Below are 18,226 nucleotides of genomic sequence, written 5' to 3'. Positions count from 1 at the left end.
AATTTGCTATGTTGTAAGCTGCCCTCAAACTCAAAATCCTTTCTCCCCTGCCCAAGTGCTGGGATTGTAGGCAAATGCCACATGGCTGGCCGTCCTTTCCCTCTTTTCACAGAAAATGTGGAAAATTCTATGTAAACCTATTGTCACTGCTGCAAAACTAACTCAAAGACCCCTGTGATCTAATTTTGGAAACACAACATTCAAAGGAGGTGTCTATATTACTTGTCTGATTATTGTGTGGGTTTATCGAGGCTCGTAGTTCATAGCAGGAAAGTCAGGGCAGCAGGAACTTGAGGCAGCTGCACACATTGCATTTCAGGAGGCAGAGAGTGGGGAATACTGGTCAGTTCACTTCTCCTGTTTATTTAGTCCAAGACTCTATGGAATAGTGCCACCCACATTAAAAATGGGTCTTCTCACTTCAGTACCTAATCTTGATAATCCCTCACAGGTGTGCTCAGAGATTTGTCTCCAAGGTGACCTAAACCCTGTAAAGTTGACAATATTTAACCTCACAGCATATTTTGGGTATTCAAGGGACCCACCTGTAGACTAAAGATGAAGGAAGATAAGGTCAAGGGCGTGTTGATGAAGTCATGGATCACCACAGAGTCAGCTTTCACTATTGAGGACATGGGTGGAATCGTACAGGGATGGCTAAACCCTTCTAACAAGCCATGAAAAGTTAGCAGTGGCTCAGAATCTGCATGACTAGCCATTTGCAAAGAAATGTTTGGAATTTCTTTTTAGATCTAAGGGATAGAATTTGTAAGTTAATGTTTAAAAGATGGATCATAAGGAAATTGTTCAAATTTGGGCTTGGTTTTTGTTGAAAAAAGACATAAAATGTGTTTATTTTACTTGAATTTATATACCAAGTCCTATCAGTAGTTCTTTTCAAAGGTTTTACAACTTCCTAGTCCAAGTACTTCTAGATGTTCCAGAATACTTCTATTAGTTGGGTTTTCTTTTCAGGATGTAATCATTGCACGGAAATATCAAGGTGTGTAGCATTCCTTCCAGACATGTCTAACCAGTTATGATCCTTTAAAGAAAGGTTGTTGGGGGCCAGTGAGATGGCTCAGCAAGTAAGGGCATTTGCTGCCAAGCCTGACAACCTGAGATCAGACCCAGCACCCATGTGGTAGAAGTGAGAACTACTTCCTCAAGTTGTCTGTCCTCTGACTGACTCTCTCTCTATCTCTGTCCCTCTCCCTCTCCCTCACTCACTCGAATTAAATAAATAAATGTAAAACAATAGTTTTAAAGTTTTGATTTTTGGTTTTGGTTTTGGTTTTTTTGTTGGTGTTGTGTTTTGTTTTGATCGGGCTTGGTGGTACACATCTATAACACCATCATTCAGTAGGCCGAGGCAGGAGAATTGCTACATATTTGAAGCCTGCATGGAGTATATAATGAATTCTACACCAACCCAGGCTACATTATGAAACCCTGCATTCAAAAAACAGAATAAGTCAACTTTTTGTTCCGATATTCAACATCACTGTTTCAAACAATTACCTCTAGTCTTATTGTTTCCTTAGCATGAATATAGTGTGAACATAACATTTATGTCCATTTTCTATAAAATATTTATACAGAGGAAGGCCCATAAATAAAAACTTTTAAATTATTTTGTTATTTTTCCTTTTGCTCACTGTTTCTGTAGCGTGTCCCTATAGATGTCTGGGGTGATTTGCTCAAACTCTGAGGCACATGTAGTTTGCTAAGATGCCCTAGATGGGTGGTCTTGAGAGCTTCTTCTTTATCACTCACTTCGCCTGAGAACCATTTCTCCTTTATATTTTTATCTAGGTCCTTTATCCAGCAGCAACTTGTCAGAAACCCATATGGTAAGGGCATTATCCCATAATGATGTGGCAAAAGAAAGTCTGAAATGTGTCTTCACTTTCAGTTATAAGAGCCATAGTAAAGAAAATGAAGACTGGTTCACAAAAACAAAGTTTTTAATTTGCACTCATTAAGTATTAAGACCTACCAAAAAATATTTTAGTAAGTTCAGGGTAGACATGGTGTGGAAACCCTTAAAGCACAAAGCAACAGTAGAAATGGAATGGCAGAAATGGGATTGAACGTAGATCTCAAGCAGTTTTCCTAAGGCTAGAGAAATCTCATCAGAACAAGGGTCATTGGGTGTTTAGACTTGCCTCAGGCTATCACTTTCTAGATTTATTATAGAACACCAAGTTAATAATAACAGCATTGGCTTCTTAGAGCAGAAGCAAGAGTCATCACTGCTGGACTTAGAGATCTGTGACAGGGCTTCAAATGTATTACATTTCACACCTAGCAGCCCTTCTTTCAAGACTCTGTTTATCAAGTCAGTCAGATGCTCTTTGAAGCAGTGAACCCCAGGGCTGAGAAGATGGCTCAGCAGTTAAGGCCAGCCTGGTCTACAAAGTGAGTTCCAGGACAGGCAGGGCTACACAGAGAAACCCTGTCTCAAAAAAAAAAAAAGAAAGAAAGAAAGAGAGAGAGAGAGAGAGAGAGAGAGAGAGAGAAAAGGAAAAGAAAGGAAAGGAAAGAAAGAAGAAAAAGAAAGAGAGAAAGAAAGAGAGAGAAGAAAAATACTCAGGCGCACACACATACACCTAAAATTAATTTAAAAGGAAAAAAACCTTACTATTTTTCTTATTCTTGTTTGTCTGTAGATATTTACCTTCTGCTGATTTGAATAGTTAGAATAGGCATAGGAGGGGCTTCTCTGGCCTACAGTCTTCAAGGCTTTCAGAAAGAGGAAAATCAAAGAAATGTCTCTTGGCAGCCACTTCCAGTGTTAGCATTGCAGAATGCACCTAGAAAGGGAACAGCGAGAAGACTCCAGATTCAGTGGAAGCTAAGTGTTCATCATGGTTGTGCCGTGTTTGGGTTCACACTTATGTGTGGTCTTGTCCTGTAGAGGCTTTCCCTCTCTGGGCCTTAGTTTTTGCTTCTGTGGGTGACCAAGTTTCACAGGAACACTTGAATCCCATTCTGTGCTCAAACTCAAACCAAATTGTTTTCCTCAGTCAAAAATCAAAGACAAATTCTGTTCTTCCCTTGGATTATCTAGACAATTGGCAAAGCCTGGGTTTTTATTTAGTTTTAACTTGGCTATGAGCAAGTTCTTTTGTTTGTTTTGTTTAGTTTTGTTTTGAGACTAGGGCCCTAGCATTGCCTTGATGATACCCTAAAAGGTGGGATAAACTGAAACTTGAGACTCTAGGCATTCTATAATAGTAATTTAATTGTGAGGGTAAAACATATGCAAAATTCTTGTCGATTTTTTTCAGTGATAGAGCTCTCACTAAGTGCTTTGTGCTTTGTAGGCAAGCCCTGTACTACTGAAATGTGTATCCCAGCCCTGTTTAGGATTTTACATTACATTTCTCTCTCTCTCTCTCTCTCTCTCTCTCTCTCTCTCTCTCTCTCTCTCTCTTTCTCTCGTGTGTGCATGTGTGTGTGTGTCTGCACATTTATGACGAACAACTTGCAGTAGTTGATTCTAGGGATCAAACTTGGCCACCATGATTAGGGGCAAGCACCCTTACCTGCTGATCCATCTTGACAGTCCCAATACTTTTTTTGAGACGGGGCCTTGCTGTCATAGAATTCCCTATGTAGCTCAGGCTGGCCTGAAATTCTCCTGCCTCTGCTTCTTAAGTGCTAGGATGCAGGCATGTTATATATATTGTATATAATATATATGTATGTATTTTAAAATATGCATTGTGACATATATGTATATATATACATAAACACACATACACATATCACATATTTAATATTAAGAGACCATATTTTTATTCTTGAAAAAACTGTCTCTGAGTAGATACCTATTTCTATCTGATATGATCTGTTGTCTCTGGTTAGATACTCACAAGCTTTTTGTTTTGTTTTGTTTTGTTTTGTTTGAAAGAGGTTTTCTCTATTTAGCCCTGACTGTCCTGCAAGTTGTTCTGTAGACCAGGTTGGCCTCAAACTCCAGAGATCTACCTGCCTCTGCCTCTCGAGTTCTGGATTAAAGGTGTGTACCACCACTGCCTGGTGTTCACAAACCTTCAGGCAAGTGGGGTGGAGCGATGTCTCAGTGGTAAGAGCACTTGCTATTTTTTGAGATCCTGAGTGTAGTTCCCAGCATACGCATCAAGAAACTTACAACAGCCTGTAAATTTACCATTGAGGGTTCTAACACCATCTTCTGGTCTCTGCAGTTACTTGCACACATGTGGGCATATATTCAGACACCTATGTAAAAAATAGAATCTTTTTAAAGAAACATAAAAGAGGGGCTGACATTTGTGCCTTTTGCTGCACAAGCTTGACCACCTGAGTTTGCTATTGATATTCGGAACCCAAATAGAAATGGAAGAAGAAAGCCAACTCCACAGTGTTGTGTTCTGACCTTCATGCACACTAATAATAATAATAATAATAATAATAATAATAATAATACAGAAGCTTGAAATAAAAGTGTGTGGTTAGAGTGAAGTGCTATTTTTCCTTTTCTATTATTTTTCCTGTAGCTTGATGAGAACTATCCTAACAAAAGCAATTTAAGGAAGGAAGGGTTTATTTGGCTCCCAGTTCTAACACAGTGAGGAAGCCTTGGCAGCAGACACTGGTCACTCTGCATCTACTCATAAAAAGGAGGAATATGAGTGTTTAAGCCTAGCGACCAGGCTGGCCTCGAACTCAGAAATCCGCCTGCCTCTGCCTCCCGAGTGCTGGGATTAAAGGCGTGCGCCACCACGCCCGGTTGGCTTTCCTTTTTATGCACCCAGGACCCAAGCCCAGGCAATGATTAGAGTGGGTCTTTCCCATGTCAGTTAGCCTAATCAAGATGATCCCATGGGCCAGGGCAATGGTTTCACAAAAAAAAAAAAAAAAAAAAAAAAAAAAAAAAAAAAAAAGCACTTGCCACAAACAAGTCTGACTATCTGAATTTGATCCCTGGATCCCATGAGGTAGAGCCAGCTCAACCCATATATTTTACAGTCCTCCAGAATGACAACAAACTCCTTGCAATTACAAACATTGCTTACACAAGCACAAAGATTACAGCAGTAAATGTAACATCTCTGTTTCTAAGTGATAATGTGCTTGAGTTAAATTCCTGTGTTTCTGTATTGCCTTTCTAACCAATACTTGCTCTAGATAAAGAGTCTTGTAGGGCCAGGCAATGGTAGTGTACCCATTCAATACTAGCACTCAGGAGACAGAGGCAGGTGGATCCTGAGTTCAAGGCCAGCCTGGTCTACAGAGCAAGTTCCAGGACAGCCAGGGTTACACAGAGAAACCCTGCCTCAACTCCTACCCCCACCCCCAAAACTCTCGCAGGCTCGTCAGTTGAGTGTTTTATTTGTTTTCTGTTTATTTATTTGTCTTGTTTGGTTGGGATTCAGGCACACAGTTCTGCAAGTGCTCTATTACTGAGCTACATGCTCAGCCTAACGAAGTTCTCTGGTGAAGGATGGTACGCCCTCAGAAATGAGATTTAGCGTGTAAAGGGCAGGAGTAAAGAGGCAGCGTTTCCTGCTGGATATTCACCCGAGCTGACCGACAGAGACATGCAGTCTTCTAGGGGAATGGAAGTCCCGTGGGTTTTGAGATGGTGTTCATGATTTCAGGAAGCCGGAGACAACAGCCAGTTCTGCTGGAGGAACCTCTTTTCCTGCATCAACCTCCTGAGGCTGCTCAATAAGCTGACCAAATGGAAGCATTCCAGGACCATGGTAAGAGGGCTTTAGATCACAGAAGCGTCCACTCAACTGAATTGTGCATTGTTAGCATATGTTCGTTGCCTATTGGGAAGCTCTGTGGTTAACTGGTGTATTTAACTGCACTTCTGCACTTCCTAACTCTGGGCGCTTACTCCAAGATGAGTACCCACCAGTCTGTTTCTTTCCAGGGAGCTAAATACAGATACTCTTAAGGCGGCTCTAACAAGGGATGCCAACCACATTTCATTATACTTACACATCCCCAAAACGAAGCAAGTCTAATATTCATTGCAATGTTGCTTGTAATAATGAGTCTGGAAACAACCTAAATGTTCATCAACAAGGACCAACTGCTTAAATAAATTAGGATGTACCCTTACAGTAGACTATGATAAAACCACTTGAAAGAATGAGGCATTTCTCTGCTGGTGTGGAATAATTTTCAAATTATATTATTAAATTAAATGAGGCCTTTAATCCCAGCACTGGGTAAGAAGAGGCAAGGAGTAGCTCTGTGACTTTAAGGCTATCCCGGTCTATAGAGATGTGGGGATTAGGGAGACGGCTCAGTTGTTAAGAGCATATGCTGTTCTTGCAGAGAACCCAAGTTTGGTTCCTAGCACCGCCATCAGGCAGTTCACGTCTGCCTGTAATTTCAGCTGCAGGGAGAGCCAATGCCTCTTGTCACTAATATACTCATATTCTTGTGTGTGCACACATGAACACACACACAAATTTTAAAAATTTCTAAGCAAGATATTGAACAGTGTGTTTGGCTATTGTGTTAAAATATAAAAATAATATATATGTGATATATCTATAAACAAAAATTTTCTCTAGGGCCAGCGAGATGGCTCAGCTGGCAAAAGTGCTTGCCATGCGTGCCTGGTGACCCCATAGTGGGAGGAGAAATCTAGAAGCTGTCCACTGACCTCTATATGAGTACTATGAAGTGTTTGCACACATGTGTAAAACACGTACATGTATACATGTGACAAAATTTAACTAAATAGTTTTAAGTCTTAAGAAAACAACAAAAAGACCAGGTGGTGATGGCTTGTGCCTTTAATCCCAGCACTCAGGAGCTTGAAGCCAGCCTGGCAACAGAGCAAGGTTTAGGACAGCCAAGACTACACAGAGAAACCCCATCTCAAAAACAGAAATCTCCAATGATACACAAGAAACTAGTAATAGTGGAAATGGCATATATGTCAGATAATCTTTGTTTTGAATTACATATTATAATTTTTTAATTTTTTAGATTTATTCATTTTATTTGTGTTTTGCCTTCATGTATATATGTATACCACTCTGTACTTGGTACCCACAGAGGTCAGAACAAGGCATTGGATCCTATGGAACTGGAGTTACGGATGGTTGTGAACTATGATGAGGATGCTGGGAATAGAACCCAGGTCCTCTAGAAGAGCAACAAGTGTTCTTAAATGCTAAGCAGTCTTTCTAGTGTGAATATTATAAACTTTACGTGAATTAGTTCTTGGTTTTGTTGTATATCACAAGACTGGCTTTGAACTCATGATTAGCCTCTGAATATTGTGATTGCAGGCATGTGCCATTGTGTCTAGCTTAATTTGTGTGTGTGTGTGTGTGTGTGTGTGTGTGTGTGTGTGTTAGACAGTGTTTCACTCACCCCAGGCTATCCTCAAACTCCTTATACAGGTCTTCTGTATTCTTGAAGACTAACTCTTGCGTAGAGTAATTAAAGTTCATGGACTTAAGTTATTGGCAGACAAAATAGGCATCTCATTTACAATCACTCAGTAATATGCTATTGGTATTTAGAAATCTGGACATATAAACTGAATTTTATGTTTCAGTTCAATTCAAGATACTTGGGTCTCTTAGGATAGCCAGGCTTGTTTATATGGTCTGAGTTGGAAATCCTAAGAAACTTCACATGATGATGGACTATTTGTTACCCCATCCCTGTTTCATTGGGCAGATGTTAGTGGTGTTTAAGTCAGCTCCAATCTTAAAGCGAGCTCTCAAAGTCAAACAGGCCATGCTACAACTTTATGTCCTGAAGCTACTAAAGATACAGACCAAATACCTTGGGCGCCAGTGGAGAAAAAGCAACATGAAGACTATGTCAGCCATTTACCAGAAAGTGCGCCACCGCATGAATGATGACTGGGCTTACGGGAATGGTGAGTATTCCCAAAGTAGATGGTAGGGGTTCTTAGTGAACGTGGAGCTCCTTAATTGGCTAGGCTGACTGGCCACTGAGCTCCCGGGATTCGCCTGTCTCTGCTCCTGCAGCACCATGGTTATAAATGCATACTGCTGCACCTGGCTTTTATGTAGGTGTCAGAATCCAAAGTTAGGTCCCTTTGCCATCTCCTGAGCCCCTAAATATGATATAAATTTAATCATGTGGTAAAATGTTTTCCTCCTTATAGTTTTTGTTTGTTTTAGCTTTATTGTTTTGTTTTGTTTGAGACATAGTCTTGCTATGTAGCCCTGACTGTCCTAGAACTTGCTATATAGACTAGGCTGACCTCAGACTCAGGAGATATGCCTGCATCTGCCCCCCAAAGCTAAGATTGAAGGCATGCACCACCATGCCTGGCTGAGTTGGTACAGACTGATTCTTCATGTTCTGCTCCCATCTCCTCTTTTCACCCACTATGGAAAGCTCAATAAGAGGAATTTAATTGCTCTTAACAATTATAATAAATTACTAGAAAGAAATAAGCGAGAGATTACAATACTAAGCCCTCTTATCTCCTTTCTCAGCAGTTTCTAATCTGCCAAAGATCGTTTCTGTATATGTTAGTTTATATGTGAGCATATGAATACTTTAAAAACCTGTAGGCGTGCTATGTGCCTACTTTATACATAGCTCTTAAAAGAACATTTTGAGCAGTTTCACTGTTAGGATCCCATAGACCATGCTGTGCGGAGGGGGGTAGCATCCTGAGTTGTATGTATCTTTTTCTTCCTCTCTTCCTATGTTAGACATCGATGCCAGGCCATGGGACTTCCAAGCAGAAGAATGTACCCTGAGGGCCAACATTGAGGCTTTTAACAGCCGCCGATATGATAAACCTCAGGACTCAGAATTCTCACCTGTGGATAACTGTTTGCAGAGCGTGCTGGGGCAGAGGCTAGATCTGCCTGAAGATTTCCATTATTCCTATGAGCTCTGGCTGGAGAGAGAGGTGTTCTCACAGCCCATCTGCTGGGAGGAGCTGCTCCAGACTCACTGAGCTCTTGTCAGCAAAGCAGCGGACGGCGGTTGGCTCCAGTAATGTGCTTTGCCTGTCCTGCCCACTCAGCCTTCATACTGAACTCTAGGAATGTGTGTCAAGGGCAGTTCCAGCCCAGCATCCAGCAGAGACAGACACCCAGCAGAGTTCAGGGCTATTCTGGATGCCAATAGACTCAAAGGTGGTTGCAAGACTGGGGTCAAAGCAAATGGATCAATTTGCCCTAGGCTCAGCTAGGGGCCTAGTTGGCCTTCAAATCTCCCGATGGATCAGTCCTGGACAGACTCTTGGAAACCTGCTTTAATCTTGCCTAGAACCCTGCTCACTTTTGTCAGCCACAATAGTGGAAGGAAGTTTGTCATGGCATTTGACCACGACATTCATCTCCAGCAGGGGGATAGGCACAGGCCATAAAACGAGCCTTGTCTTCTTGCCCACTCAAAATGCCTGGGACGTATCATTTAGCAAAACCAACTTTAGACTGTATTTCATGTTTCAAATGTTGATGCTCATCTCTTTATAAAATCATCATTGGTTCTAAGATGGTTTGAGAGCACTGCATCTTTATAAAGGATGACTGTTTCCAAAACACTGCATGTTCCAGAACAGCATACTGTGTAGGTTTTTTTTTTCCTTAAGAGCTCTGTGTTCAATGTAAAAAAATATTTCATGTGTATTTTGTATAGCACATTGAATGCTTCATCATTTGAAAAGAATCACAATTAATATAATATGGCCTTCTCTAGGAATAGCTTAGGCTTTTTACAAAGTACTTCAGTTTTTTCCTATGAATGCCAGCTTTATTACTCATGTCCCATCTACAGACATAAAACCCAACAGCCCCCTGCCCCAAGAAGGAAGTTGGAAAAACATTAACGAAAAGAGCCTGTGCCAGGGAGTCCGGAATCCTGTGACATGCCACCTCTGCGTCGGTACCCAGAAGAGAGTGGGAGACTCATGAAGGCTTCCGAATATTCGGGGAGGCCAGAGTCATTTTGAGAGGACTCCGGGGCTCTGCCTGGTGGTCTCTCCTGATGTACAGTGGCGACAGCGCATTTTCCAATTCTTGCGGGCCTTAGACAACCGCTTGAGCTTCATTTCACGCCTTTTCCTGAAGAACCAAATCCTGGTGTCTCCTTTTGTCAGTTTGAGTGCGTCAGCCTAGGCCTCCGGAGTCTCCTCCTTAGGGTGGCAGTCTTTCTCAAAGTGCTTTCTTAGCTCCTGGAACTGCTCAGAGGTGAACCCAGAGTATTCATCTCAGCAGGACAAACTTGGAGTTGTCACGGAGAATCCTGGTTACTTCTGTCTCGGCTGCAGCTCACTTGAGTTCTGTCCTTCAGTTTGAGGCTCTACTCTAGGATTTTCCACTCTTTCAGTTTTTAAACAGCTGAGTACACTGCAGAAAATTACTGTCTAATATAAGCCCAGATCGTCACCTGAGTGGGCATGGGAGTCAGGCAGGATCCGGCTTTACAGCCCTGGCTAGGCCAGACCTTACTGTACAGCCAGGCTGGCCTTGAACTTGGAGTGATCCTCCTTCCTCTTGTCTGCTGAGTGTCACAGGCATGGGCCACCACCTCCAAGAAGTTCATTTTAAATGATTATAGGAGGTTTTATTTACTGAGATTTGTCCATGTTAGCTGATTTTTTTAATGAGAAGCAACAGCACCAGTTTAATTTTCCCTCCCATGGTTATTGGTTTTTTTTAACTGCTAGCAGTTTCAATGTGGTTTGTACTGGAAGTATCATATATTTCATGGAGGAGTCTCTATTCCTCCTACATAGAAAAATCACATTTTTATCTTCTGCTTTTCAATTTTAGTCTTTGAACTTTTTCATTGTAAAGGTCTCCTCACTGCCTAGACACTAATGAATCTTTTTATGATAGCACAAGGACACTTTATTCCTAGAGAGCTGGTCCAGACTGGCTCATTTACTCTTCCCTTTGTCAAGCACAGTCTCATTTTAGGTCACTATAGAGACCAACATTATCCAAAGGAGCTATCAGTACCTCTGTGCTTCGGGTAGCAGGGTTTCTTACTGTGGAAAATGGCAGAGAATGTGAAGTACGTACCAGATGAAGTATCTTAAAATAATTTTCGAATTGTATCAAAGCCTGACAGCAATCCTCATTTCAAACAGCTTACTGAATACAGCACCAGGTAACATTATTCATCTAGGGTCAGGCTACTGTGATTTTAATTTCTGAGTAAAAAGGTAATTTTCCAGGAAAGAGTCATTACCAATCTACTTTAAAGTTATGTCATATTCAATTCTGTAAAGAAAAAATTAGTTGCCTTTTAAAAAAACCACATAAATGCTTTCTGAGGCACAGAAGTATACTAAGCTTTAATATGTTGTATTTTATTATTTATAACTCTTGAGAATATTAATTCTCAATGCAGATGGAGAAACTATTATACCTTGCAAAAAAGAATGATTAATTTAAATCACATTTTCCCCACAACTTGCTGTGGCTAACTTTCTGGTATAAACAGCGAGCCCTATGTCTAAGATAACTGGGCTAGATCTCCCAGTTTGAGAGATGGCATATGTGGTTAGGAATAGCTTCAGATTAACCAACACTTAATGGTGATTACAGCTTCCACATAGAAGCATGCCATTTGTATGATTTATAATATAAGGACTTTCTTTGTGAATATTTCCGTGAAGTTTATGTTGATTGATAATATTGTTCATCTCACTGAACACTTTAATAAAAAGAAAAACCTGGACTTAAGAAATCTGGTCTTTAGTTCTTTAACATAAGATAACCTTAAAGTCGTGTTAAATAGAAAAGGACACAGGATAAATATAGAACTCCAAACCTGAATGATGTAACAAATGTTTCTTTCGTCATCATGGGTCTGGAGCCAGCTACTTGGCTCACCTTGGATTCTGGATTAGCTTTTCTCTAAAATTATTCTTATTCTGGCATAAGGCTGAATGGATGTTCCTAGCGCATACTGTTTAATTCTGAAAGGGCAAAAGCAGGAAGTAAACCATACTGTGTAAGTGCATTTCAGAGCTCCTGCTGTTGTGGCAGAAGGGGCATCGTTCATGTCATTGACTGACGCCATGCAATCAGCTCACGTGGACAAGCCTAGCTCTCATCCAGAAGAGCATACTCTACCCAGAGACTGACAGGTATGGGGTCGTGTAATGGCCTTATGGTCATGCCAATGAATATCTGTTCCTATTCTACACAAAATACACACAGCTCCTCCCCAAGGAAGGCTTCAAATCTTATCCAATGAAGTCTTAAAGTCCAGGATCTCATCAAGTCTAGTCTAGGGCAGTATATATATATATATATTATATATATATATATGTGGGCAGTATAAATATATATATGTTATATATATATATAAAACAGGGTCCCAGGCTGACCTTAACATAGATGCAGAATCTTTTGACCCTGAGACTTCTGAATTAAAAGTGATCATTTCAAATGTGGACATACACCAGAACATCCTTTTGGGAGTTTTGTTTGTTTTCTTCTGATTTTCAAGACAGGGTTTCTCACTGTGTAGACCAGGCTGGCCTCAAACTTAGAGATCTGCCTGCCTCTGCCTCCTGAGTGCTGGAATGAAAGGCCTGCGCCACCACCACTTGACACCAGGACATCTTTGTACATATTAAACATATACAAAGTTTTATCAATGGTATCTTAACAAGACTGTATTTGTTTTGTTGTGTTTTGGAGGCAGGGTCTCACATAGCTCAGGCTGGCCTTGCATTTGTTATGTGCTGAAGACAAACTTCAACTTTGGAATCTATCAATCCATAGTGATCCTGTGATCCCATTGAGCAAATGTTCATTTGGATAGGGAAGGTCTTTAGGCTGCTCTCCAGAAGGAATTCCCTACCTTTCAGTATTCTCTGGGGGTTAGAAACAGATTTCTTCCTACTTAGAAACAGAGGCAGGGGGCCAGCCTGAGCTACATAGTGAGGCCCTTGTCTCAAAAAAGCATGAAGGTGCATGCTTCAGGGTCCCATGCCAGCTACAGTCATCTCTTCTTCAGCTCTTGGCTTCTCCACCTGAAGTATTGCCAAAATGTTGCTTTCTAACAAGCTGACTCTGGAAAGGGAAGTGGGCCATTATGAGAGCGGACCTCGGTGTTTCTATGAACAACCAGATAACAAATAACCAAAGGATCAAAGTTGCTGTTCCAAGCCTCACATTCTGCTTGGATATGGAGCCAAGTTGTCCTTATGAGCCACCTGATGGTGTTCCCATGGGTGACAAATACTCCTTAGAAGCAGTTGCTACAGAACTCAAATCTCGGCGAGGCATGAATGTTCTGTTCTTGAAGGATTGAGTGGAAGGATTGAGTGGGCCCAGGAGGAGAGAAAGCCCACGCCAAGCCAGCGGCTGGGCCTGTCATCCGGCTGGAGAACCTCCATTTCCGTGTGGAGGAAGAAGGAAGGGGAAAAACTGCTTTGGGGAACAAGGCCAGAGCCAAGCCATGCTTTCTGAGCTTCACTGTCCAAATGAGAGGGCGTCTGTGTCAACAATGCTTTGGGGACTGTGCACTGAGCCCACAGTTCCACAGTGGGAGTGAAACTTCCACAGAAGGCTGGATTTTTTTATTTTTATTTTTTATGAAGGAGCTGAACTACTTTGCCAAGGCTTTAGAGAGTTCAACCTTGGGCAGAGCGGAAATTGCAAACAAGATCTGGCTGATTAGTAAGTGTTGGAGACTCGAGCTAAATCATCGGTAGGAGAATGGCCTTTTCCTTCTTTAAAGTAAACAACATAGAGATTTTGACTTCTCTGTACGATGAAGGAGGCAAGATGACCTTGTCTATTGACTTGATAAGTTTTGTGAGAATGCCAAGACTGGCCAAGCCTCTGTGGCCTTTGGTATAACTGGATGGGCTTGGACTCAGGTACTGACCGTAGCAAACACTATTCTGAGGCTGTGGTTCCAACGATTAGATTGTTTGGATTGGACCTGTGGAGCATTTAAATAGGAAGCTTTTTCCAGGAATCCAAGTCCCTCATTGATGCAGTGGTGACCGTCCCTTCTAGGGGTCGCATTACTATCATAGTGGAGATGTGCCGAATACAATATGGGATGAGATCAGCCATGTGAACTCTCGAGTGGTGCCAACCTAAAGCCCCTGGGAAGTAAAGTCCTTCCTGGGATGGGTGCTCCCAGCAGTGTTTTGTCTTTTCTTACCATTGGACTCCTGGGCACAGCTGCTAAGTCAATTTAGTGTTTTCTACATCTCTGTTTGGTGTTAGCACAAGGTTCAGCTAATGGCCAAGAGATGTAGCATCAGGAACCCTTAAACAGCTCATCCCCTTTAGATCCCTTAGCGACTAAGCCATTGCACATTCTAGAGTACTCCTATTAATAGTCTGCCTGCCTGTAAAAGAAAATAAGCTGTGATGGCTTAGTTCTCTTCTTCATGTTGCTGTTCATGACTCTGTGTGGAATTAAGATAGAATTCCAGTTGTGGGTTCAGAGAAATTGATGATATATTCAACAATAAAGATGTCCACTGGAGACACCCTTTCTTCTGTACTCCCAAGATGAACATCTTCCTTGCTGTACTTCCTGGTTAAGGCCTGTTGAGGCATGGGAATCAGTTTATATTTTGAACAACATTATCAGGAGCTTTTTCAAAGTCTAATTCCAGTTAGCCTGTTTGCCAGTAGTTACAAGTGCAGCTCCTTTAAATGCCTCTCTAGATTTGATTACAGGTCCTTTGAGTGTATCAGGCCACTGTACAGTCTCTCTTTGAGTCTTTTTGTCCAGTGAAAAAATTTAGTGGGGCTTTTGAATACCACATTCTGTTTGGTCTTTACCCTAGGGCAATGTGCTAAAAGCCTTTTGATTCGATGCATCTCGTGAGCTGGATAAACAGTTGCAGTGGTCAACCTTTGTTAAGTCTTGAAATTTCTGAATTACCTTTTCCCTGCTTGATAATAGGCCAGGTTTTTTGTTCTTTTGGTTGGTTGGTTGGTTTGGTTTGGTTTGGTTTGGTTCGGTTTGGTTTGGTTTGCCATTCCTTCCTTGTGAAATTTGAACAAATGCAGCTAATACTAGCCAACTCCTGCTACCAACATTTCTGTTTTCGAATCTTTTCACCCAGATCAGACATGATGGCACAAGCCAGTAATCCCAGCACTTCTGGAGGCAGAAGCAGGAGGATCACTGGGAGTTCAAGGCCAGCCTAGGCTACTAGGGACTTCTGAGACAGCCAGGGCTACACAAAGAAACCCTGCCTCAAAAAAGCCAAAAGAAATAAGAGAAGGACTGAAGGAAGAAGAGGAAGAAAAAGGAGGAAGGAAGAGAAGGAGGAAGAGGGAGATGAAGGAGAGGGAGAAAATGAGGAAAAAGAGGAAGGAAGAGAGTAGGACGCAAGGGAGAAGGAGGAAGGAGATGAAGGAGAGGGAGAAAAAAGGAAGAAGATGAAGAAGAAGAGAGGAGAAGGAAGAACAGCAGCAATGCTCTCTAGCAGACCCTGGTAGCACTGATTTGTAATTGCAGCTACGCAGCAGGAAGATTGAAGTTCAAGGCTGTGCTCCCTTCGGCAGCACATACACTAAATTTGGAACGATACAGAGAAGATTAGCATGGCCCCTACGCAAGGATGACACGCAAATTCATGAAGTTTTCCACATTTTTTAAGTTAGAGCAGTTGGAAGCCCAGCTAGGATGTGTCAGTTTCATGGATTTAGAAACACATGACTGCAGGTTGGAAGACAAGCTTGCCAAAACTACTAGAGACAGCTGTAAAACCACCACAGAAGCATCCATGGATTGATGTCTCAGGTTATTAAGGATAAACTGTTTAATCAGATTAACGTTGCTTTGTTACCACCGAGTACTTTTCCTCAAAGCTGGTATGTGTAAGAAAAAAAGCTCAAGTAACACTTTTAGCCCAGTGACCAAAACTCAGATTAGAAGACTAAGGTGCTGTGTTGTGTCCTGAGTATTAGCACTGTAATAAAACCATCACACGAGCCAGGCGGTGGTGGCGCACACCTTTAATCCCAGCACTCAGAGGTAGAGGCAGGCGGATTTCTGAGTTTGAGGCCAGCCTGGTCTACAAAGTGAGTTCCAGGACAGCCAGAGCTACACAGAGAAACCCTGTCTCAGAAAACAAAACAAAAAACAAAACAAAACAAACAAACAAAAAAACTATCACATGAAAAGAAAAAAGGAAAAGAAAGTTCAAGGCCAAACCAGGCAATTTAGCGAGACTCTAAATAAAAAATTACCAAAATGGGGGCTGGGGCTTTGGAGGACTATAGCTCAATGGTAGGGTGTCAGCCTAGCATATTTATAACTGGAGGTTCAATCTCCAGTGGTACTTCCCCAACAAGGAGCATTTTCCATCTTCAAGTTACCATAGGCACTAATTTGCCAAATTTTTTGGCACTGTAACATAGGTTGTCGCTCTTCTCGCTAGGACACTAGCCTGTAAACCAATTATGGGAGGGATTTGTTGTAGTAGCCTCATGCTATTGTTTCCAGGGCCAGTACACATGATGTATGACAACAAGATCCCCAAACTCGGGCTGAAGAGGTGGCTCAGCAGTTAAGAGTGCTGACTGCACTGGACGTGGTGGTGCACGCCTTTAATCCCAGCACTTGGGAGGGCAGAGGCAAGCGGATTTCTGAGTTCGAGGCCAGCCTGGTCTACAAAATGAGTTCCAGGACAGCCAGGGCTATACAGAGAAACCCTGTCTTGAAAAACAAAACAAAACAACACAACACAAAACAAAACAAAACAAAACAAAACAGTGCTGACTGCTCTACCAGAGGTCCTATGTTCAATTCCCAGCAACCACATGGGAACCATCTGTAATGGGATCTGATGCCCTCTTCTGGTGTGTCTGAAGACAGCAATAAACTCACATATATAAAATAAATAAATCTTTAAAAATAAAAATCCCCAAATTCTCCGAGACTTGTAACAACAAACCTTTTGGCCAGGTGCGGGGGCACATCCCAGAGCTCTGAGGTAGACAACCATGCCTTTAGTCCCAGCACTGGAGAGGCAGAGGCAGAGGGACCTCTGTGAGTTTGAGGCCAGGCTAGACTACACAATGAGAGGCTGTCTCATAAAAACAAACAGCAACAACAAAGACACTACGATTTCTTTCTTATTTAAGGGTCTGAGTACTTAGTGTGGGAGTTTGTTATACCTGTCTTCTCTTCCTAGGCTCCGGGATCTAAAATGACTGATGGAAAAGAGTTTGTTCTCAGTAAAACAGGAACAAGAGACTAATTCCTACAAATAAATGTAGTATCTACTTCTTAGACATGGTGCACCTTTCAAGGGTTCACAGCAAAGCACCTCAGATGGTCAAGCCTCATACTCGGTAGGGGCGTTACTCCCCTACAGGAAGGCATGCCTGGATTAGACTGTTACAGAGGAGGGACATACAACTAGGAACAAGAATAAAGTCTACCACAGTTGTAAAATATCTTCTGAAACTCTGAGGTAAAGAGTTAAAACAGATGCTAGATCAGCAATTGTGAATCATCGCCGTGACTTACCAAGACCTCTGCAACTCGAAAGAAAACCTGAACTACAATTCCCAGAATCCCCTATGCTCCGTGAGTCCCTGTTAAAAAAATCTACTAGCAAGCCCATTATCTCCTGGAAGCAGTTACAGTCTATTAGACTTACAGATGTGCATGATACACGATTCACTGCAGATTCTCAGTGAGCTCTGGAGGAGAGTGGCGTGATTGTTGGAGATCTTAACGTCTCAAGAGCTTTTCCGTGAGCTCCTGAGAGCCGTCGATCTCAGTGGTTTTTGGCACCTTCAGCGGTGACTTTCTCAACTTAGTAAGACCTTGCCTCAAAATTAAAACATAGCTGGAAAGAAAAGCAGGAGGACCTTTGTGTGGTAAGCCAATGTTGTCTGTAGTAAAAAGTGTTACATGATTAAGTTATAAACGACATTTTTGTGGAACAGCGGGTTTTTTAACAGTACTTGTACAAGTACCAGTACTAGACTTACATGCTTAATCATATTTCTGAGGACTCTTCCCCCGTGGCCTAATCACACCCCATTTACTTTAATGCAACTTTATATGATGTTTTTCAACATGAGAAACAAAACATAGAATTTAGGGTATGTCTATCTACATGCATGAAATACAACATTTACCAACTTTTGAGTCTCTGCCTATTTTCTCTCTCCCTCCCCACAAATGTACAGTGAAGAGCATTTGCCTCCTTTCTGATCACAAATGACCGTTTAACAAAACAAGAAATGCATAATCTCCAATATGGAGTAGA

The 18,226-nt window shown here is 41.8% G+C and overlaps 1 protein-coding gene, 1 non-coding gene and 1 pseudogene across 2 annotated transcripts in view; all 3 read left to right on the top strand.

The window, feature by feature from the left end:
* Positions 1–11,708, top strand: part of Strip2 (striatin interacting protein 2) — a 43,257-nt gene extending 31,549 nt beyond the window's left edge. Inside the window, exons 19-21 of the mRNA XM_021165316.2 lie at positions 5,631–5,735; positions 7,687–7,891; positions 8,703–11,708. Coding sequence (XP_021020975.1) covers positions 5,631–5,735; positions 7,687–7,891; positions 8,703–8,953 — 561 coding nt within the window. The 3' untranslated portion in view covers positions 8,954–11,708. The remainder of the gene's footprint in view (positions 1–5,630; positions 5,736–7,686; positions 7,892–8,702) is intronic.
* Positions 11,709–13,010: 1,302 nt separating this feature from the next.
* LOC110296533 (phosphoglycerate kinase 1 pseudogene) lies at positions 13,011–14,176 on the top strand (annotated as a pseudogene).
* A 1,311-nt stretch (positions 14,177–15,487) lies between these two features.
* Positions 15,488–15,594, top strand: LOC115031460 (U6 spliceosomal RNA). The gene has a single exon (XR_003837080.1). It is a non-coding gene; the product is annotated as a U6 spliceosomal RNA (small nuclear RNA).
* Positions 15,595–18,226: the final 2,632 nt, after the last annotated feature.

Source organism: Mus caroli, unplaced genomic scaffold (genome assembly GCF_978045245.1).
Source record: "Mus caroli unplaced genomic scaffold, Mus_caroli_1 scaffold_7, whole genome shotgun sequence".
In the NCBI taxonomy this organism is placed as follows: domain Eukaryota; kingdom Metazoa; phylum Chordata; class Mammalia; order Rodentia; family Muridae; genus Mus; species Mus caroli.
Note: the sequence above shows the minus strand (reverse complement) of the source record. Positions and strands in the feature narration are given on the sequence as shown.